The sequence below is a fragment of the Oryctolagus cuniculus genome, chromosome 16 (genome assembly GCF_964237555.1).
Source record: "Oryctolagus cuniculus chromosome 16, mOryCun1.1, whole genome shotgun sequence".
Taxonomy (NCBI): domain Eukaryota; kingdom Metazoa; phylum Chordata; class Mammalia; order Lagomorpha; family Leporidae; genus Oryctolagus; species Oryctolagus cuniculus.
The window spans coordinates 43,421,649-43,444,897 of record NC_091447.1 but is presented as its reverse complement, the minus strand read 5'-3'; the positions used below and the strand labels follow the sequence as shown (position 1 = coordinate 43,444,897).

The following is a 23,249-nucleotide window of genomic DNA, read 5'->3' as shown; positions in this document are numbered from 1 at the left end:
TTATGTTGAATCTTCACTTATATTTTTCAGAGCTTCCATAAGTCAGAAAATCTGGAGTTTCACAAGTATTCATTATTCAGAATTATTTACGGCATAAAAATAATGCAAAAAAGAGTAATCTACACTTGTTTAATTTTTTTAAAGTGTTTTTTTATTAAAGATTTTATTTATTTATTTGAGAGGTAGAGCTACAGACAGTGAGAGGGAGAGACAGAAAGAAAGGTCTTCCTTCCACTGGTTCACTCCCCAAATGGCTACAATGGTCGGAGCTGTGCCAATCTGAAGCCAGGAGCTAGGAGCCTCTTCCCGGTCTCCCACGCAGGTGCAGGGGCCCAAACACTTGGACCATTTTCTACTGCCTTCCCATGCCATAGCAGAGAGCTGGATTGGAAGAGAGGCAGCCAGAACTAGAACCAGTGCCCATATGGGATGCTGGCGCCACAGGCAGAGGATTAACCTACTGTGCCACGGCGCCAGCCCCGAAGATTTATTTATTTATTTATTTGAAAGTCAGAATTAACACAGAGAGAGAAGGAGAGGCAAAGAGAGAGAGAGAGAGAGAGAGAGAGGTCTTCCATCCGCTGGTTTACTCCCCAGTTGGCTGCAATGGCCGGAGCTGTGGTGATTCGGAGCCAGGAGCCTTCTCTGGGTCTCCCACACGAGTGCGGGGGCCCACGGACTTGGGCCATCTTCCACAGCTTTCCCAGGCCATAGCAGAGAGCTGGATTGGAAGTGGAGCAGCTGGGACTCAAACCAGCACCCATATGGGATGCCAGCACTCGATGTGGTGGCTTTACCTGCTATGCCACAGCACCGGCCACATACACTTGTTTAAAAATTGGAAATGCTTACGTAGCAAACTACAAATAAAGCCCCTCTAATTATATCTTTTATTTTTATTATTTGAGAGTCAGAGAAATAGATGGACACTGAGAGATGTCTCCAGACTTCTGGTTCACTCTCCAGATGCTCCCAGTGTTCAGGGCTGGGCATGGGAAGAAGCCAGGAGACGAGAGTTCAATCCCAGTCTCCCATGTGGGTAGCATGGGCCCAGCTACTTGAGCCATCATCACCTGCTGTCTCTCAGAGTCTGCATTAACAGCAAGCTGGAATTGGGAGCCAGAGCTGGGACTTGAACCTAGGCACTTGATGTGGGACTCAGATGTTTTAACCAACAAGGCCAGACACCTGCCCCTAATTTTTTTTATATTCCAAAGAATTATTTAGGAGTCAGCAAATGTTTTTATATGAAAGCCCAGATAGCATTTGTGGCACCTCTGCCGTAGTCGTGTGAAGGCATTCGCAGGGAATACATAAACAAAGGAGCACAAGTCCTGTAAAGCTTTCTTCAGGAACATTGCCATTGGCGTTTCTTAACATTTTCATTTGCCTTGAGATACTCTTGATAGTTTTTCATCAAGCATTTGAAAACTTTAAAAATCACTTTTCGTTTGTTGGCTATAGAAAAGCAGGCAGCAGGCTGGATTTGACCCATGGGCCTTAGTTTGTCATGAATCCAAGCATGATATGCTTAATTGGGAAAACAACCTAAGATGGTATTTTTAACATATAAAATAGCATTATGGCGCAGTGGGTTGAGGTGCCCACATACCACATCACAGTGCTGGGTCGAATCCCAGCTACTCCACTTGATGACCTAGCCTCCTGCTAACGCATCCTGAGAGGCAGCAGGTCGTGGCCCAAGTGCTTGGGCCCAGATGGAGTTCCAGAGTCGTGGATTCAGCCTGGCCCAGCCCTGGCTGTTGCAGGCATCTGGGGAGTGAACCAGCAAATGGAAGATCTCAAATCAATCAATCAATCAATCAGTCAATCTCTGTCTCTCACTTTGCCTTGCAAATAAATTAATTTTTAAAAAGTATAAACATTTAAAATGATTAAATACACATTTTTCTTCAAGAAATGGACTTTGGAGAGGGATGATGGCCCAGGTTTATTAACATGGTTTTGTAAAGGTTCTGTGCTACTTTTCTCTTTGATAGACTTTTAGAACAAGCCGAATTATTAGGCCTCGTTTTATTTGTATTCGTGCTTAACCTCTAATAGTAATTTAGTAAATTGTGGATTTACAAGAGAGGTTGATACTTTTTGCTAGAGCTTCATATTTGTGAGAAGTATTTCTTTTTTTAAATTTATTTTATTTATTTGAAAAGCAGAAGTACATAGAGAGTGAAGGAGAGAGAGAGAAAGAGATCTTCCATCCACTGGTTCAATCCCCAAATGGCTGCAATGGCCAGAACTGAACCAGGCAAAAGCCAGGAGCCAAGAGCTTTTTCCTGGTCTCCCACATGGGTACAGGGGCCCAGGTACTTAGGCCATCTTCCACTGCTTTCCCAGGTGCATTAACAGGGAGCTTGATTGGAAATGGAGTAGCTGGAACTCAAACCAGTGCGCATTTGGAATGCTGGGTTTTGCAGGCAGAGGCTTAACCTTCTATGCCACAGTGCCAGTCCCAAAGTATTGCTTTACAAATGAGTGTTATTTTAGATATTTCCTATATATTCACACCCTTTTGCTTATTCAGAGCTTTAAGTGTAGCTGCTTAGTGTCAGATCACATAGAACTCACTAGAAAAATCAAATGCGGTAAGTCACACTTGCCTCTACAACCTCAGAGCCTGTTTGACACTTTCAGAGCATTTTACACTTCATTGAAAAGCCATAAAAAATTCACTCACTGGTCAGACTGAAGAATTGTACCTAATTATATTGTGTTTTTAGCACCTAGAGTTTGAAAAGAATACAGAAATTGTAGTCCCAGCTCAGCAGCTGACTAACTGCCAGTCTAGACATCAGTTTTCTAATATTTAATCAGGGGGGTTATGGTCTCATCATGATCTCCCAAATAATATAACGCTCTAGGTTATATTAATTATTCAGGTAGTTACTGTTAACAGGCATTGAAAAGAAGTGGAGATCATTTAAATTGTATATATCCTGGAATATGCCAAGGTGAATAATAAGATTTCAGTAGGTAAGATTTCAGTGCTAAATATTTGGAGGCTATCAAAATATAACTCTGACCTATAGCATCAGTACAAATTCTTGAGGCCACCAAGTCTCCGGATTCCAAAGGAAAATCTCTGGGACTACTCCCAGGAATGTTTTAACAATTTCTGGTGATTATTTCACATGACAGAATTTGAGAAACACTATTCTAGGTTGAGAGCATATGTGGATTTTTTTGTGCAACAAGAACACAGGTGACCTAAAAGGAAAATAAGGCCATACTAGGAAGAAACTACTAAATGCAAAAGTTGAGAACTGGGGTGTTTTTTCAATATGGAAAAAATTCTACTAGAGAATTGATGCTTTGAACATATATATAATCAGACTGGAATCATAATCATAATGTAGAGTAGATTCGAATGGGCTGATTCTGAAGCGATGTTTCTCAGCTACTCAGAGAATGATTGTTAGACAGTTGTTGACATCAATCATCCGGGAACTTGCTGGAATTAAGAGAATCTCAGAATCTTGGGCTCCATCCCAGATCAACTGAATCAGAATTTGTAGTTTAACAAAACCTGAAGGTGATTAGTTTTCACATGAAAACTGGAGAAGCCCTGGCTTAGAGCTTAGTCTGTGGCCACCTTCTTTGGAACCTCCTGAAAAAGTGTAAATGCTTTTGTATGTCACCTTCTGAATCCATCTAATAGGATCGTCAGACCACCCAGATGATTCCTACAGTCGGAAAACCTTTGAGCCAGAACCACGGTTCTGACCACAGCTGCAGGGAAACCTCAGCCAACAAAATGAACATCTCCCTGCGTGGACTACAGATCCTGGCATTTTAAAGTTCTCCAGGTGATTCACATGTACCTACAGCCAAGGGTAAATTCCCGTATACTAGATAGAGTGAGTCCTGGAAGCTGGAAGATTATTGCACACACTGGTGTGAACTGGTAAAGAGCCTGCACTTGTACAGTGCCATTGGAGATGAGGATGAGGCAAATACAAGACTTTGTAAAGAGCTGGTAGCATTTGTGACTTGGTCAGTTGATACAAAGAAAGCAAAGAAAACATTGAAAGTGGTAGAAATATTTAAAATGTCAGTACTGATAGTGGCCAGCTATATTTGGATGATATAATTTTCTCTTTGATTCCCCCCCACATTTTCTATAATAACCTGTACTCACATCTATAATTAGAGTAAAATAAATTAACTTAATTTTTAAGTAAATAAGCATGGTTTTGACCCTGAATGACTCTCAAGCCTGTAAGAATTAACAGATATTTGAAAAGTGAGAGAAGGTAGAAGACTTGGTTGGAAGGCAGGGAGTTTTCATTTGAAAAAATGGAGATAGAGGTCATAGATTATCCACCTAAAATGGTAGGCAAGCAATTAAAAGTTAGAACTAACTGGGAGGCCGGTGCCGCGGCTCACTAGGCTAATCCTCCGCCTTGCGGCGCCGGCACACCGGGTTCTGGTCCCGGTCAGGGTGCCAGATTCTGTCCCGGTTGCCCCTCTTCCAGGCCAGCTCTTCTGTGGCCCAGGAAGGCAGTGGAGGATGGCCCAAGTGCTTGTGCCCTGCACCCCATGGGAGACCAGGAGAAGCACCTGGCTCCTGCCATCGGATCAGCGCGGTGCGCCGGCCGCAGCGTGCCGGCCACGGCGGCCATTGGAGGGTGAACCAACGGCAAAAAGGAAGACCTTTCTCTTTGTCTCTCTCTCTCGTTGTCCACTCTGCCTGTCCAAAAAAAAAAAAAAAAAAAAAAAGGAACTAACTGGGAATAACGAATATAGAGGTAGAGTTGAATGTCATCAACAGAGCTGGCAACAAGAGACAAGATAATGTACACATGAAAGCACCAAGGAAAGTTCTAGGCGACTGATCAGATAACAGAGTTAAAGTCACAGCATCAGTTTAGAGACTGACTCTGTTTAAGCGCCTATGTTTCCACGAGAAGTGGAATCTGTAAAGAAAATGGGAAAAGCAGAGAAGTAAGAGAACCAGGATGATTCGGTGTCAAGGACGCCGAGAATTTCAAGGAGAGGGAGTAGAAAATGATGTAAAATGCTACAAAAATGTTCAGGAAGTGGAGGACTGTGAATGGCTGATGTGTTGAGAATTAGGAAGCATTAGTGATTTGCAGGAATATTTTCCCAGTGAAACGGTCATCATCAGAAAGAAGTCAGGTTGCTGGAAGTGGTTGAGCCATTCACTTGCGGAGGAAGTAGAGACTGAGTCTAAGTGACTAATTTAAGAAATATAGCTGAGAAAGACAATGTTGTCATTGTCAGACATCTAGAATGCCCTCTGGCAAACCTAGATGGTGTAGGCTGCTACACGTCTAGTGTACCTATACTTTTATAGGACTGGCTGTGCATTAGGTTTCCTTACACCAGCACCACCACAGACATTTGAGTAATGCATTGCTCTGTGATGTTACAGTCTATACAGTGTCACTGGGCAATAGGAATGTTTTCCGCTCCTTTGTAATCCTACAGACTGCCATCATATACACCATCAAAGTGCAATTATACAGTCACTGAGTCTGCTGGGAAAGTCAGTAATGGACAGCAGCAGGATTAAGTTAAGGGACCAGCGAGCCAGGAGTTGGTAGAAAGTCAGAATGAAGATGGGGAGGGTATGGAGTGGATAATGAGTGCTCAAAGGCATACATGTGAAATGGTACCTTTAGTACTAGAACTGTAGGCATCATCTTGTTTTGCATCTCATCTCAAAATTATACATCTCATTTTGCATGTTGACCTGTGTAAAATGACACTTACAGCAGCTGCCCAGAGTCAGCAGCCGTTTCAAATGTGGTTCAAAAGGATGGGATGGGATTTGTCTTGAATACTGTGGACTGTCCCTGATAAGGCCCTTGCCCCTCTTCCTCTGGAACTGTAAGTAGAAAGAAAGGCAGCTCTGTTAATATTGATAATTAGATGTTTCTTTTAAGGTAGAATATTATTTACCACTACCTAACCAAGATAGGCTAAAAACCACACTAGAATAAAATAATGTGCTTCAGTATCCAATCATCCTTAGCTAATTTGAGAATGAGAAAAATGGTAACTTAGGGTACTTTGGTTGAAGCATTTTAAAAGTGCCTCTTCAGAACTGGATGTAACTGTTATGTCAAAGCAAAACACCTGATTTTATGCATCAACTTGTTTTTTTCTTTTCTTTTCTTCTTTCTTTCTTTCTTTCTTTTTTTTTTTTTTTTTTTTTTTTTTTTTTTTTTTTTGAGATTTTACTTATTTAAAAGTCTGAGTTAGAGAGAGGGAGAGACAAAAAAACAAGATAGATCTTCCATCTGCTGATTCACTCCCTAGATGGCCACAACAACCAGTGCTGGGCCAGGCCAGAGCCAAGAGCCAAGAGCTCCGTCCCAGGTCTGCTACATGGGTGGCTGTTGCCAAACATTTGGGCCATCTTTCGCTGCTTCCCCAGGCCGTTCTCAGGGAGCTAGATCAGAAGTGGGGTAGCCAGGACACAAACCAGCACCCCTTTGGGATGTCAGCATCACAGGCAGTGGCTTTATCTGCTATGCCACCATCCCAGCCCCTGCAGCAACTATTTAACAGGCATCTCCACCTAGTCCACAAGGACTAGGCCAGCAAGCTGAGGCTTGTAGCATTGTCCCCTCCTGTTTTAGGCAATAATCCTGCTGTTTGATCGCTTCCATGCATACAAGCATCATCAGTACAAGTCCTATAAACATAGGTCCTCCATTCCCACAATGAATGAGAGTTTCTCTAAAGGTACCAGGTACAGCAGTGCATAGAGGTCTTTGTGCGAAGCTCACTTAAGGACTCCTTGCAAAGACATAGCAGTCGGCATCACCCAAGTCCCAGTAGTGGTCAGCAGTGGTCAGTGATGACTTCTCACACATCCCCTTTCATACACACAGTTTTTTAACCCTCCAGTGAATAGAATCCATTTCCTAGCATATCCCTTTTAGAAGCTTCCTCTTAAAGATGAAGTATCTTAGGTCTGGCACAGTGGCATAGCAGGTAAAGCTGCTGCCCGCGGTATCAGCGTCCCATATGAGTGCTGGATCAAGTCCTGGCTGCTTCACTTCCTATCCAGATCCCTACTAATGTGCCTAGGAGAGCAGCGGAAGATCGTCCAAATCCTTGGGCCCCTGCACCCACGTGAGAGACCCAGAAGAATCTCCTGGCTTCTGGCTTCAGATTGGCCAAGCTCCAGCTGTCACAGCCATTTGGGGAGTGAACCAGCGATGGGAACTCTCTCTCTCTCTCTCTCTGCCTCTGCCTCTCTGTAACTCTGCTTTTCAAATACATAAATCTTAAAAAAAAAAAAAAAAATGATGATGTATCTTGTTTGGGAATATTAGTATCTCTTCTGTGCTACTCCCTATTGAAAAAATAAACCAGAATGTGGCTTTGAAAGCTATCCCATTGTACATTTTAGAGAACCAGAGGATAAATTCAGCTATCTTAATTCTGCAGCATTCAGAAGCAAGTAGTTTATTTTGTATGTGGGTGTTGGATAACCTGTGAAGCAGAGAGACTAAAAATAGAAATAGATCCTGCTGTAGGTATGATAAGTCTGTAGACTGTGTATCAGTCCCCAGCGTTGCATAGATGAGGTAATATAAATGCATCAGTGTCCACAGCTACACTGGTTTTACTCCAGGGTCGTTGCTTCTCCATATGTATTCTTAGGTACCTAAGAATCTTCTGGACATTAGAATATGACTCTGCTTCCGAGGCTCAGGATGGGAGCAGGTGGGGTAGGGAGGCTGAGATTATGCATTTCTAACAAGCTTCCAATGATACTACTGGTCCCCAGGTTCCCCTTTGACTAAAAAGGTTCTGCATGGTAAACAGCAACTGATGTAACCTTGCTCTCAGACTTGGAAGTTGGCAGCAACAACAACAATGACCATTCAGAGCTGTCCCCATCAAATACTTTTCTGTAAAAGGCCAGCTTGTAAATAACCTGTGTGGTCACGAGGCTGTATTTTATATACTTGGTTTGTTTATTTGCATATTTTCACAACTTAAAAAAAATTTTTTTTAAATGATCTTAACTCTGAGGTATAACCCTGGCCTACAGCAACAAGCCCATCGCTTCTAGCCATGTCATTGGCATAAGTCCCTGTTTTGTCTTGGGATGACTGTAGGGGAACCATAAGGAGTCAGTTTCAAAGAACTTTGCAAGAAGGTCCATGTGTTTGTTATGGGGTGAGATAGGGAGATAAAATTATTTGGAAGAAAATACAAAGAAGCAATTTTTGATCAACCATCATACAAAATGAAAACCTCTAAACAGTGTTCACATTTAGGTCATAAATATGAACCTGGCAGAACTTCAAGATGGACCCAGGATGCATTTGCCTCCTTCAGAATATGCGACAGCCTGTCCTGTACCAGTGTAAGATCCAATCATAGTGACAGACTTGGCCAAACTTGTCTCTAAATCCCATTCTACTGCTTACTGCCTTGGCAGCTTTGGTCAAGTTCTTTAACTTTTCTGACATATTAAAATACCCCTGTCAGATGAGGCTGCTCATATTAACCAAGAACACATATTTAAAAGTGCTTAATGTAGTGCTTGGTATTTAGAAAACATTGAATAGCTGGTGTCCTTTGTGATCTTATATGTATGAGTATGGCTGAATCCTATAAAAACATCTTCATGCCTAATTGTCAGCTGTCCTTTAGGACTGTCCCAAGTTAGGCTGCCAAGGTTATGGTATTTATGTCCTCCCTAATGTGTCTGCAGACATTTGGAGAAACTAGAACTCACAGCCTTTAGTCACAGTGCCCTCAAACATCGTCAGGGCTCCCGAGACCTCAGCAGTGAACAAGCAAGTCGTTACTCCCCGTGTCTCCCCACCTGGTCTGGCAGCAGCGCTGCCCATCGCCGTTGAGGAATACTGAAAGCAGTTTTGTCTCAGTGACTTGCTTACTCTAGTAGTGTACCAGGGTTTCACTGAATAACGAATATGCAAGGGAAAACTCACGTCTGCCATACCCAGACATTCAAGTATTTGAGGTTAAAGTAGCAGTACTGGCAGTTTAAGAAAGATTGCTAGAAATTGTAAGATAATTTTAAATGTACAACATTAAATAATTATTCTTTTATCTTTAAGTGAAACTTTGTCTTGAGACTGGAAAAAAGAATGCCAAGAAATTTCTCTTTAAAGCTGAAGAAACTGGCCGGCTCCGCGGCTCACTAGGCTAATCCTCTGCCTTGCGGCGCCAGCACACTGGGTTCTAGTCCCGGTCGGGGCACCGGATTCTGTCCCGGTTGCCCCTCTTCCAGGCCAGCTCTCTGCTGTGGCCAGGGAGTGCAGTGCACCCCATGGGAGACCAGGAGAAACACCTGGCTCCTGCCATCGGATCAGCGCGGTGCGCTGGCCGCAGCGCGCCGGCCACAGCAGCCATTGGAGGGTGAACCAATGGCAAAGGAAGACCTTTCTCTCTGTCTCTCTCTCTCACTGTCCACTCTGCCTGTCAAAATAATAATAATAATAATAAAAAAGCTGAAGAAACTGGCTTTTGGGGTTGTTGCAGTTTTTATTGTTGTAACCAGAGGAACTTGTCTCATTACTGCAAAGCAAAAATTATTCATCTTTACATCGGAAGTCACTGGTATCCAAATACGGGTTCTATACATCCTGTTTGTTGTTGCCATGTTGTTAAATGTTTTTATAATATATAGCATAAAATGACTTGTTATTTAACCTGTGGTTGCAAGTTTTTGAAAGAGACTTTTTTAGCTTTTAGTAAAACATGGAGGAGACTTGTTTGCTGAGAATGAAAATAAAGATACTCCTTGTGATTGTGCTGAAAAGCAGCACCACAAAGATCTGGCCCTCAATCTGGAGTCTCAGATGGTGTTCTCACGGGACCCTGACGCTGAAGAAATCGAAGCGGAATACGCCGCGCTAGACAAACGAGAGGTAATTGTCTCAAATGAACCATTTGTAATAATTATGTCTTTAAATTGAATTTTAGTTTTATTTTTAAAAGTTCAGTCTATGTAATCCTCTTTGCAGTATGCTAATATCCTGACTTTCCAAAGTCAGAAGTGTAAAATTACATCTGGAAACCCTGGGTTGGGAAGTCTTTTCTCTCTCATAGGTGTGTTTACTTCTGTGTGGAGAGAGGTGCTGATGTGTGATATGAGACCTTTCTGCTCCTACTACTCCAAGGCTGTAATCCTCCTCTTCCTCATTCTCTGCTTTTCTGTATGCTCTTACCAACAAACATGCTTTGGTAACTACAATTTTAAAAAAATGATAAGATGGGCATGTAGCTTTTCTGCTAAAATGCTGTTTAAGATGCCCGTGTTCTCCATCAGAGTGCCTGGATTTGATGCCCAGCTGCAGCTCCTGACTCCAGCTTCCTGCTGCAGTAGACCCTGGGAGGCAGTAGCGATGGCTCAAGTAATTGGATCACCACCTTGGGAGACCTGGATTTAGTTCCTGGCCCCTGGCTTTGACCCCAGCCCAGCCCTAGGCATTTGGGAAGTGAATCAGTTGATGGGAAGAACATTTTCTCTATCACTGCCTCTAAAATCAAAAAATTTGAAAAGCAATAAAGTTAAGAACTACTGAGCATCCTTCTCTAGTCCGGTCCTTGTCTCCTTTATTCATAACCCCATCTGTGCTCTTCATGTGAAGGGTTGTCTATACATACCAGCTTCCTCACCTTGCAGTCAGCCCATTGCTGTATGACTTTCTGCCCTTTGACTGTGATGTCGTAGTCCCATAGTGCCAAATCCAGGAGGTACTTTTCCCTCCTCCTCTTTCTTGAAGTGCATGCTGCACTGGATACAATTGACCACTCCCTGTTTAATGAAACTTTCTTCCCTTGGCTTTAGGGAGGACATTCTCTTCTGACTTTCCTTTCTCTCTTCCCTGACTCAGTCAACATGACCTCCGTCTGCTGAGTTGCTTCAGACATAAACATGGCAAGCATTCTTGATTGCGCACGTCTCTTTAACCATCACATCCAGCCAATCAGGAATTCCTATCAGTTTTACCCTCATGCGTGTGTTTTTGATCCATTTGTTCTTCCCAGTCTCTGCTTCTGCTTCCCTAGGCCTTGTCACCTTCACTTCTGAACTATTGTCACAGCTTCCTAACTCATCTCCTTCCTTTTGGTCCCTTTGGAACCCATTTTGTACACAAGAACCAGAGTGACTTTTTTTTTTTTTTTTTTTTTTTTTTTTTTTTTTTGGCAGGCAGAGGAGACAGAGAGAGACAGAAAGAAAGGTCTTCCTTTTTCCATTCGTTCACCCCCCAATGGCCTCTGTGGCCGGCACACCTCACTGATCCGAAGCCAGGAGCCAGGTGCTTCTCCTGGTCTTCCGTGCAGGTGCAGGGCCCAAGGACTTGGGCCATCCTCCACTGCACTCCCGGGCCATAGCAGATAGCTAGACTGGAAGAGGAGCAACAGGGACAGAATCCGACGCCCCGACCGGGACTAGAACCTGGAGTGCCGGCGCCGCAGGCAGAAGATTAGCCTCTGGTTGCAGCAGAGATGTCGCTGCCTGGGCCTCCCACATCCCATCCCAGAGTGCCTGGCTTTGAGCACTGGCTCCATTTCTGTTTCAGCTTTCTACTAATGTACACCTTAGGAAGCAGCCAATGATGACTGCAGCATTTGGGTCCCTGCCACCACGTGGGAGACCTAGCTGGAGTTCCTGTCTCTTGGATTTGGCCTGGCCCAGCCCCAACTGTTGTGAGCATTTGGAGAAAGAGGCAGCTGATGGAAGCCAGGAACAGAGAGCAAGCTCCCCTCTGCTGTTTCACTCCTCAAAGGCCTTCAGCAGCCAGGGTTGGACCAGGGCAGAGCCAAAAGCCAAGAACAAAATCCGAGTTTCCCATGTTTGTGGCAGGAACCCAGTTACTTGATCATCACCTCTTCGAGTGGTCTGCGTTGGCTGGAAGCTGGAGGGATGCTGCACAGTGGGACATGGGTATCTTAACCAACAAGCGCATCCGTTCCTCCCGTGAGCTTTCTGCAGTGCCCTGGTATAATCATGTTTTCTATTTTCTTTTTTTTTTTCTTTTTTTTTTTTGACAGGCAGAATGGACAGTGAGAGAGAGAGACAGAGAGAAAGGTCTTCCTTTTGCCATTGGTTCACCCTCCAATGGCCACCACGGCCAGCACACTGCGGCCGGCGCACCGCGCTGATCCGATGGCAGGAGCCAGGTACTTATCCTGGTCTCCCATGGGGTGCAGGGCCCAAGCACTTGGGCCATCCTCCACTGCACTCCCGGGCCACAGCAGAGAGCTGGACTGGAAGAGGGGCAACCGGGACAGAATCCGGCGCCCCGACGGGGACTAGAACCCGGTGTGCCGGCACCACAAGGCGGAGGATTAGCCTATTGAGCCGCGGCACCGGCCTCATGTTTTCTATTTTCAACCATTTCCTGAAATTTATAATAAATATTTACAACTAAAATGAGAAAATTTCTCCTTTCTGACTTTACCCCTGAGAACTAATAGTTTATTGTGTTCTCCCAGACTTAAGCAACCACATAGGTATACTAGATTTTTAATGTAACGGTAAAATATTTTTGGTTCCTAAAATATTTTTTCAACTCAACAGTAAATCATTGAGCAGCTCTCCCAAGTTAGAACATATTATCTACATATTTTAACCACTTACCTATTGATAAACATTAAAGTAACTTAGAAATCCTTACCTTTGAAAGCAAAGTACAATGAATATTTGCTTACTTTTAAGTAACCTCCTGTAAGATCCTAAGTTTTTCACTTGAAGGGGTGCAATTTTTTATGACTTATGAATTTGTGACATGCTAATATTATAACCATATGCTTCTATTTATTTTCTAGTTTTGTAGTTTTGAATCCATATTGGATTTGTTTTTATCTACTGCCTTGATAATATAAAGGATAATACTTCTGTACTCAAGTAAATATTTGTACAGAAATTTTTACAGTAGTACTATTCACTATGGCCAAAAGGTAGAAACAATCCAAATGTCTGTCAACTAATGATTGGTATATACACACAATGGTGTATTACCTAACTATAGAAGGGAACAAAGTAATAATACAAGCTTTAATATGGATCAGCCTCAGAACCATTATGCTAGGTGGAAGAAACCAGACACAAAAGGTCACGTATTGGAATGATTCCACTTCAGTGAAATACCCAGAATAGATAAATCTGTAGAGGCAGAAAGTACATTGGTGGTTGGCAGGGGCTGCAAGGATAGGGGAATAACTAGTCACTGCTTCGTGGATCTGGGGCTTTAGGAGTGATGAAAATTTTTGGAATTATATAGAGATGGTGGTTGTACAACGTTGTGAATGTACAGGATGCCTCTCAATTGTACGCTTTAAAATGGTTAATTTTATGTTGTGTGAATTTTACTTCATTGAAAGGGTGATGCCCACACCCACAGCAAGGGAATGCTTTCTCTAAAATTCATCTGGGTGGGGAGCGAGCAGTCATTTAGCCTAACAGTTAAGGCCCCAATTAACATGCCTACATCCAACATTGTAGTACCTGTGTTCAATAGGCTGCACCAGCTCCTGACTCCAGCTGCCTGCTAATGCAGACCTTGGGAAGCAGGCCCTGAAAGTTCAAGTAGTTGGGTTCCTGCCACCCACATGGAACACCTGGACTGAGTTCCTGGCCATTGTGAGCATTTGGGGAGTGAACCAGCAGATGAGGACCTTGTTTCTCGCTGCCTCTGCCTCCCTCTCAACTAAATAAAGAAAAAAAAAGTTTAATTTTTTGTTCCTCTTTGTGATCAACTTTTGAGTATATTGCCCATGTTAGTAGTTTTATGTGACTTTCCTTGTAATGTAATTTGATATTTAAAATTTATGTTCTGGTAAAGTGTCTATTTTAACTAAATTTTTTCAAAAAACATTTATTTGTTTGTTTGTTTATTATTTGAAAGGTAGAACGACAGAGAGGGAAAGATAGGGCATGATCTTCCATCCACTGGTTCACTCCCCAAATGACAACAACAGCTAGGGCTGGGCCAGGAGCCAGGAGCTCCATCCAGGTTTCCCCTGTGGTTGTCATGGATTCAAGCACTTGGGCTATATTCATGCCTTCCAGACACAAGAGTAGGGAACTGGATTGGAAGCAAAGCAGCTGGACTTGGACTGGCACTCAGTAGCTTAACACGCTGCCTCACAATGCCAAGCTCTTTACTAAGTTTTGATTGTTAGTAGTCTGAATAGTAGATAATATTGCATCTCAGTAACTTCTCTTTGACACACATTAATTCAATCATCCCCTCTAAGTGATTAATTTAAGGTTCACCTCTTAACCCCATTAATCAGGAAAAATCCATGTAAGTATTTAGCTATTTTAGGTTCTTAGAAATAACAGTGAGAAGCAAAGATCAACATCTGCTCTCTATGTATTGATATCCTAGCAAGGAGAAACACACAAATAAGTTTATAATGTCAGAGAGTGATAACACTGTAGGGAAATAAAACTAAGAGTGATATCTTGGAAGACTGTGTTTGTTTTATTTAAATCCCAGAGGAAAGAACAGAAAACCCAGGGAATATTGGCATAGGGAGGGGGTCAGACTTTGTAGGAGACTGTGTGACAGAGTCCGAGCGATGAAGGAAAGGTAAGCAGTATGCCCATCTAAGATTCTCCTGCTCCTCCCCAGTCCCAGTCTGTAACTCAGGAAGGCTCGTGTTTCTTTTCTGAGCTGTATTGGAGGTTTCCTTAGCTGGCTTAGCTTAGCTCTGCTTAGCCTTAGCAGGTTTACCCTACTCTGCTCTGCAGGAGCAGCTGCCTTCCTGTTGGGTCAGAGCCAGGGATAGTGTTGATCTTGATGCCCAGGCAGGAACAGCTGGATGAGAAGAGAAGAAACTGAAGTGAAGGGAAGTGTCTAAGAATATAGACTTTTTCCTGGCTGTTTCTTCCCTCTCCATCCCTCTCTGGCAAAGCTCATGGATCAGCTAATGAGAGATTAGTATTAAAGGGAATTGGAGGGACCAGCACTGTGGTGCAGTAGGCTAAACCTCTGCCTGCAGTGGAGGCATCACATATGGGTGCCGGTTCAAGTCCTGACTGCTCCTCTTCCGGTCCAGCTCTCTGCTATGGCCTGGGAAAATAGTGGAAGATGGCTTAAGTGCTTATGCCCCTACACCCACCTGGGAAACCCGGAAGAAGCTCCCAGCTCTTGGCTTCGGATCAGCCCAGTTCCAGCCATTGTGGTCATTTGAGGAGTGAGCCAGCAGATGGAAGACCTTTCTCTTTCTCTCTCTCTCTCTGTCTCTCTCAAATAAAAAATAAGCTTTTAAAAAGAAAGAAAAGGAATCAGAAATACATAGCCTATCCTCCCACCCCCATATGTCTTATACATCTTTTAAAACTTAAGCAGTTACCAGCACATTTGGGTAAATAAATACCTATTCTTTTTCTCTCTGACAATGAACATGTTTCACCTTTACGGTTGTGGGCAGCAAGTGAAGCAACAGCCTGTTTTCATTTTGGGGAAAAAAATACTTCTTTCATGCCAGGCATTGTGGTGCAGCTGGTTAAGCCACTGCTTAGCATGCCCATATTCCCTATCAGAGTGCCTGGGTTAGAATCTTACCTGCACTTCCAATCTAGCTTCCTGCTACTGCGCTTCCTGGGCTCAAGTACTTGCATTTGTGTCACTCACAAGGGAGACCTGAATAGAGTTCCTAGCTTCTGCCTTTGGCCTGGCCCAGCCCTGACTCTTGTGGCCATTTGGAGAGTGAACCAGCATACAGAAAAATCAATCAGTCTCTCCCCCGCACCCTGGCTCCCTCTGTCTCTCTAGAGCCTCCCTCTTCCCTTGCCTGTCACTCTGCGTTTCAAATAAACAAATATTTTTAAAAATACTTTTCATAATTCCTTTATGTTACAGTCTTTCTGAAACAGTTTTTGAAAATAACTATCATTTTATCAAAGCAGTGCAGTTTGTATGCTAGACTGTGTCATATTTCTCCTGTGGTCTTCTGCTAACAGTAGTATGCACTGATGAAAAAGAGGTACCTTTATTTCACTGTTTCTTTTTAATTTGGTTTCCTTTTTCTTTCTCTGTATCAGTACTGACTGCCTTGAAGGTTATTGCTGGTTTGTGTTTAATCTGAAAATAGAAGCAGTTTATCTTTATAAGAGGAAAGGGAAAGGCACCTTCATTTTAATCCTTCCTGCAGAAGAGAGAGCTAGTACACACTTGGGACTGAGCAGTGTATTGAAATGCTTCACATGACCTGAATTACAGTTCTCTTGCCGAGGTTTGGAGTGAATATATAACGTGTTCATGAAGGCAGGATTTCTTTGTCCTTCAACAACTTTTTTTCTTCCGTTGTTTCCTATTTAAATTTAAAACTGCATGCATTTTAAAAAGCTTAATCTATACAGATTGCTTTATCTTCTCTCTTCTTTCTTAGTGTATCTAGAAGCAGATCTTTTACTATATCATATCAAAATTGCACGGCAAATCAATTTTTTCCCTATTAGTCACTCTCACTATCAGTTTCTGGATAACACTAATTTGTGAGTCATGATTAAATTCACCATTCACCTTCTACTTATTTGGCTCGGCATGAATGAAGTAGAAGTATGCCTAATTTGGAAAAGAACATTTAGGAAATAAGACCAGGAAAAAGGCAGATGCTGCAGGTGGGAATAAGGTGAAATACTGTCACTGCTGAGGCAAGGAGAGGTTTCTGGAATCCCGGACTGGACTTGGAGCACATTTTCTAGGAGCAGTGTTTACGTACAGTGTCTAACACACAATGGAGTGAACACTGCAGACCACGAAGGAGGATGAAAGTTTGTTTCATAAAAAAGGTTAAAAGCAGACTGTACACGATATAGTTGGGGACTTTTCTCTGAGGAGAATTTGTGTTAAATTGTGTTAGGTGAAGGATAGATTCCAACACTTAAATATGCGATCAAAAGATGATTATTTTAAAGGTTCATGATAAAAGATGCCCAGTTATTAAGTGATACACTGTTTTTTATTTTCACCCAAGTGTATCTGAGGACCAGCTCACTGAGTTTTACCAACATTAAGTATATTGTCTTTTTTTTTTTTTTTAAACTTTGGCCATTTTCCTAGATGAAGTTTGTATCTTGAGGATGTTTGTATTTTTATTACTGTTTAAATTATTTTTAACTCACTGCTTATCATGAATCTTACTGATTCCTTGTGCATTAAAGGGAAAATATGTTCCAGTCTCAGTAGATTTTCACGTGGTCAAAAGTGTTAGTCTTTTTTTTTTTTTTTAAGATTTATTTATTTATTTGAAAGGCAGAGTTACAAAGAGGGAGAGACAGAGAGAGAGATATCTAACATCCACTGTTTCACTCCCCAAAGGGCCACAAAGGCCAGAACTGGGCCAATCAGAAGGCAGGAGCCAAGAGCTTCTTCCAGGTCTCCCACTTGGGTACAGGATTCCAAGCACTTGGGCCATCTTATATGGCCTGCTTTTCCAGGCCATAGTTGAGAGTGGGATCAGAAGTGAAGCAGCAGGGTCTTGAACCGGCATTCAATTGGGATGCCAACCCTGCAGGCAGTGCTTTACCCACTATGCCATAGCGCCAGCCCCAAGAGTGTTAGTCTTTTAGGTTATTAACATACTCATTGTTTTCCTATGCATCCCTGGCAGAAAATGTCTAAGAATCAGGAAGTTAATCTGGTTAGAGCAGCTAGGAGAAGTGACCACTGGTAAATAGAACTAGCCATGGATTTAAGTGAAAACTGATGAAATTGTTACCATAATTCTAAAAAACAAAGCCAGGAATAAAAGTAATATCTAATTATAGAATATGTAAATCACCTACAATTGCTGAGGTGATTTGTTGACTCCCCCGAGCGCTCAGAAAGCTGTGATACAACAGTCAGGGCTGGACTAGGCTGAGGCCAGGAGCCCGGAGCCTCTTCTGGGTCTGTCACATGGGTGCTGGGGCCCAGGTACTTCAGCCATCTTCTGCTGCTTTTCCCAGGTGCATTAGCAGGCAGCTGGATCAGAAGCGGAGCAGCCAGGACTCAAACCGGTGCCCATGTGGGATGCTGGCGCTGCAGGCAACAGCTTTACCTGCTGCACTGCAGTCCCAGCCCCAACTTTGTGTTGTTAAACCAGAAGAGGGTTACAGAGGGGTGACTAGAATTCATAACTATGAATTAGATACTATACAAAGAATTGGAAGAGAGGAGCTGGTGTGTTGCAAACATAAAAGGTAAAGAAATGGAAATGCTGATTGCCCTATTGGAGCAGTTAATGCTCTTGTCTCATAAAAATGTATTATGTTAATCAGAAATTTTAAATAATCATAAACATTTGTAAAAAGATGGTTAAGAGAGAAGTTGAAGAGGAAGGTTGGTGTGCACAATGGTCCTGGATATACACTTCTGGAGACATGATTTTATCAGTGCACACAAAGAGAGTGAAGTTCTATCACACTAAATTAAATTCACAGTTAGTGTGGAAAGAAAGAAAGGGAGGGAGGGAGGAAGGAAGGGAGGGAGGGAGGAAGGAGGGAAGGAGGGAGGCAGGGAGGAAAACCGTGATAGATGCTGCCAAAGCACATCCCAGGGTTGTTTTTCTGAGCAGTAGTTGGGAACTTTTAAGCTAGGACCTTTGGTTCTATATTTACTGCAGTAAGCTGATTACTTCTGTTAAAAGGAATGAAAGGTATATGTGTATATGTATTCACACATATACCTTTGTATACACACACATACACATATATAATTAATGGTAAAATAATATTGAATAAAAATAGAAGAAAACACGTTGCCTGTGGTGTATATAATGCTTTGCCATAAAATTATGAGGCTATAAATCAAATTTATGATAGTGATTGCTGTGGGCACAGATGAGGAAAATTAGGGAAATAGAATGAAGAAACATGTCACAGGTTTTGTTTCAGAAAGGCCTTGAAACAGGTATGGCAAAAATGTTACCAGTAATTGATTCTGAATGGTAAGACCATTGTGACCTTTATTCTCTGTATTTTCTGTTAAATCAATGAAGGATAACAAAGGACTGAAAAACCTGAGAGGATCCAGTACCTTAGGAAGAAAACAGAGGGGCAGTAGAGAAGATGAGCTTGAGTAGGAAGTCTGAGCAGTACGGCATAGTCATTTCTCTCCAAGTTAATTAATAGGGCCCACATAACCGCAGCAGCAATCCAGGTAGAGTCTGGCTGGATTGCGTGTAAATGTTTTGATGGTTCAGTGACTCAAACTTTGCCTAACTACACACACACATTGAATTCACACGTGACTGAATTGCAGAAAGAACAGGCTGGATAGAAGTACATAAGAACTCTAATAATGATTATTGCATAGTAGTATCGTTATAGATTTTTGTTTCTAGTGCTTTTTTGTTAACCAAATTTTCAGATTGTAAGGTAAGACAGCCTTGCCGTGATAGGATGATACTTTGATTTTCAGAATGGTAAGAGGCAGGAGCCCAGCACCTGGTTCCCAGTTAAAAGAGGCTTTCTGGAAGGGGAGTGTGAAATCCACGACAGTGGACTTCTGAATTTCAGTAACCAAACTGAGACCGGAAGACTGAGTGAATGATCGCCGTATATATGTGTTTATGGATATCTTGAGTCTTGCTAAGAGCTTGCTAGCTAACCGACCTCTGTTTCTTCTCGTTGAAGCCGTACGAAGGATTGAGGCCGCAGGACCTGCGCAGGCTGAAAGACATGCTTATTGTGGAGACTGCGGACATGCTGCAGGCCCCCCTGTTCACTGCTGAAGCTTTGCTTCGCGCTCACGGTAAGATCAGAAATGCCGTACGCGTCAGATAACGTGAGTCTCGTTAAATTAGCCCAGGGTTTCTTAGTGCCTCATCCTCATAGTACCTTGTATTTGCACTATAAACTAGCTTCAAATCGCAGGGAGGAAACTGAGCAGTTGTTTTAAAACTTGAACTATTAAATGAACTTTGATTGTCGCCTTTTAGAAATACGTCTAATTTTACTTAGATTGGGCATTGGAATGCATAGTCCTAATCTTGCTTTTGACAGTAATTTTTGTTGAAGTCAGTCAAGTATACAGTTCAAGTAAATACCTAAGAATTTTGTTAACAGCATTTATTTTTTGTAAATGCAGTTCCTCTTACTATGAAATGCACAAAGTGAAGTTAAAGCATCAACATCAGAATATGCTTTTTTGTTTTTTCGGGTCTTTTTTTTTTAAGATTTATTTATTAATTTGAAAGGTAGATTTAAAGAGAGAAAAATTCTAAGCCTCCACTGGGACTTTTCCTATCTGTTACCTTATATCCCATCAACTATATATGTCATGCATTTAGAATACATCAAGAAATCATCAAGTCTCAGGTTGTGTTGTAAGTTCTCTGTGATTCTTTAAAAATAAAAAAAATAAAAAAAGTTATTTGTTTGAAAGTCAGAGTTACAGGGAGAGAGAGAGAGAGAGAGAGAGAGAGAGAGAACTTCATCTACTGGTTCACTCCCCAACTGGCCACAATAGCCAAGCCTAGGCCAGACTAAAGCCAGGAACCTGCAACTCCATCCAAGTCTCCCACATTAGTGGCACCACCCATGTATTGAGCCATCTTTTACTGCTTTCAGAGGTATATTCGCAGGGCACTGGATTGGAAATGGAGCAGCAGGGATCAAACCGGTACCCATATGGGATGTCACTGCGGCAGGTAGCAGCTTAACCCACTGTGCCACAACACTGGCTCCCAGTTCTTTGGGATTCTTTCTTTTTCTTTTTTTTTTTTTTTTTAAGATTTATTTATTTATTTAATGGCACAGATGCAAAGAGAGTGAGAGAGAGGTCTTCCATCCACTGGCTCACTCCCCAACAGCCGGAGCTGAGCCCATACAAAGCCAGGAGCCAGGAGTTTTTTCCAGGTCTCCCAACACAGGTGCGGGGGCCCAAGGGCTTGGGCCATCTTCTACTGCTTTCCCAGGCCACATCAGAGAGCTGGATCAGAAATGGAGCAGCCGGGTCTCGAACTGACACCCATGTGGGATGCCAGCACAGCACCGACCCTCTCTGTGATTCTTAAGATAGCCATTCTGAGAGTTGTCACATGGTGAATTGGACCCTCTGGTTTCATATTTGATATTTGACATTTAGGCAGGTTTCAAAGAACAGTATTCTGCAATAATAAATTTTTTAAAGAGAAAGAAAATGACAAGTAAACGGATATTCTTTTCCAGTCACTTCGAGGCTCTGCTTGTCTATTTTAACTGTAAGTCTGTCATCTAAATTAAAATACTACCTTCTAAAACTTTTGTGTAATCTTTTGATTAGAAGAAAATGTAGAACTCCATTTTCCATCATTCATGGATCACTGCTGTTCCTAATTTGGTAAATAGCCCTCTGAACTGATGTCCTGACTCGAATACATTCTTTCCCCTCTCCCACTTTGTATACCTGTGGCTCTTCAGTTTTGGTGGGAATCAAGAACAGCATAAAAGCTAAACCTAAACTCCTAGGATTAGCCCCAGAGAGTCTTAATTCCTCAGGTATGGAAATGGGGCATAAAACTGTGTTGTAAATAAAACTCACAAGTGGCTTACTCTCTGAGAATCGTTGTTCAGCACATTTATACGATACATGTAACCAACGGCTTTTAAAACCACCAAAACAGTAAAGCCTGTATCTTCCATTCGGCTTTAATCAAATGTTAGAGACTGTGTTTCTAGATGCCTGTTGATAATTTTCTGTTCATACCGTAAGGATGTCCACAGCTGAACTCAAAGATATATTTGTTTATTTATTTGAAAGGCAGAGATACAGAAAGAGACAAAGACAGACAGCCAGATCTTCCATCTGCTCGTTCACTCCCCCAAATGGCTGCAATGGCCAGAGCTGGGTAGATCCGAATCCGGGACCCAGGAGCTTCCTTGGGGACACCCATGTGGGTGCAGGGGCCCAAACACATGGGCCATCCTCCACTGCCTTCCCAGGCCATTAGCAGGGAGCTAGACCAGAAGCAGAGCAGCTGGGATGCCCATATGGGATGCAGGCTCTGCAGGCAGTGGCTCTATCCACTACCAGGACCCTATGGTTGTTCTTTTAAAATGCCCATCTGAGCTGTCACTCTGCTGAAAACTCTTCACTGTCATGGGCTTCTTCTTTTATTGTTGTTTTTAAGATTTGTTTATTTGATTGAAGATTGAGTGATAGAGAGAGGGAGAGAGAGGCATAGAGAGTGGTCTTCCATCTACTGATTCTAGGCGGGGGCTTAACCTGCTGTGCCACAACTCTGGTCCCTGGTGCAGCCTGTTTTTTTTTTTTTTTTTTTTTTAAAGATTTATTTATTTGAAAGTCAGAGTTAAACAGAGAGAGAAGGAGAGGCAGAGAGAGAGAAAGGTCTTCCATCCGCTGGTTCACTCCACAATTGGCCACAGTGGCCGGAGCTGCAAGCTCTTCTGGGTCTCCCATGCAGGTACAGGGGCCTAAGCATTGAGGCCATCTTGTACTGCTTTCCCAGGCTGTAGCAGAGAGCTGGATCAGAAGTGGAGCAGCCGGGTCTCCAACCGGCACTCATATGGGATGCCAGCACTGCAGCCAGCGGCTTTATCTGCTACACCACAGCACCAGCCCCAGGTGCAGGCTTCTTTACCTGGGCTGTCAGTCTCCCCATTTCTTTAACTTGCTCACTCCAGTTTGTCTTTAGAAATTATCTTTTCTGGGAAACTTCTGCTATGTCTTTCTAAGTCTCCACTGGGACTTTTCCTATCTGTTACCTTATATCCCATCAAATATACATGTCATATATTTAGAATACAGTATTATAATCTTAATTTCTTTTTATGAATTTGGGAGTTCTTGGAAAGCAGCTTTAAATATGTTTTTGTATGTTTGTTTCCACAATACCTAACATTAATCCTTCAGAAAATGATGGAATAAATAGGTAATGTTTTATATATACATATATGTAAAAATATTTTGTCTACATTTTTGTTTTAAAGACCAAATATTTCCTTTTTAGCCAGTGATAATGCTTAACCACAGTTTGAATATATATTAAATGGATAATTTCAGAAATAAACAATTTGTAAGTTTTGAGTTATACCCTATTCTGAGTGGTGTGAAGAAATCCCACACAGTCCCCCCAGGGGTATGAATCCTCCCTTTGTGCAGTGTATCCATGTTGTATACACCACCCACTTGCTAATATTAGTAGTCTTCTCAGTCTTGTTCAGATAACCATTATTTTACTTAGGAATGACCTCTAAATGCAAGAATGTCACGCTGCCAGCAACTTTGTTACAATATCCTATTACAGTTATTCTATTTCATTATTGG

At 42.4% G+C, this 23,249-nt stretch overlaps 1 protein-coding gene across 4 annotated transcripts in view; it reads left to right on the top strand.

Annotated features, from left to right (window-relative positions):
* ANKIB1 (ankyrin repeat and IBR domain containing 1) overlaps positions 1–23,249 on the top strand; it is a 142,538-nt gene that overhangs the window by 58,309 nt on the left and 60,980 nt on the right. For all 4 annotated transcript variants that reach the window (XM_070059821.1, XM_008261744.4, XM_008261743.4 and 1 more), the window contains 2 exons: positions 9,723–9,905; positions 19,616–19,733. In XM_070059821.1, coding sequence (XP_069915922.1) covers positions 9,723–9,905; positions 19,616–19,733 — 301 coding nt within the window. The remainder of the gene's footprint in view (positions 1–9,722; positions 9,906–19,615; positions 19,734–23,249) is intronic.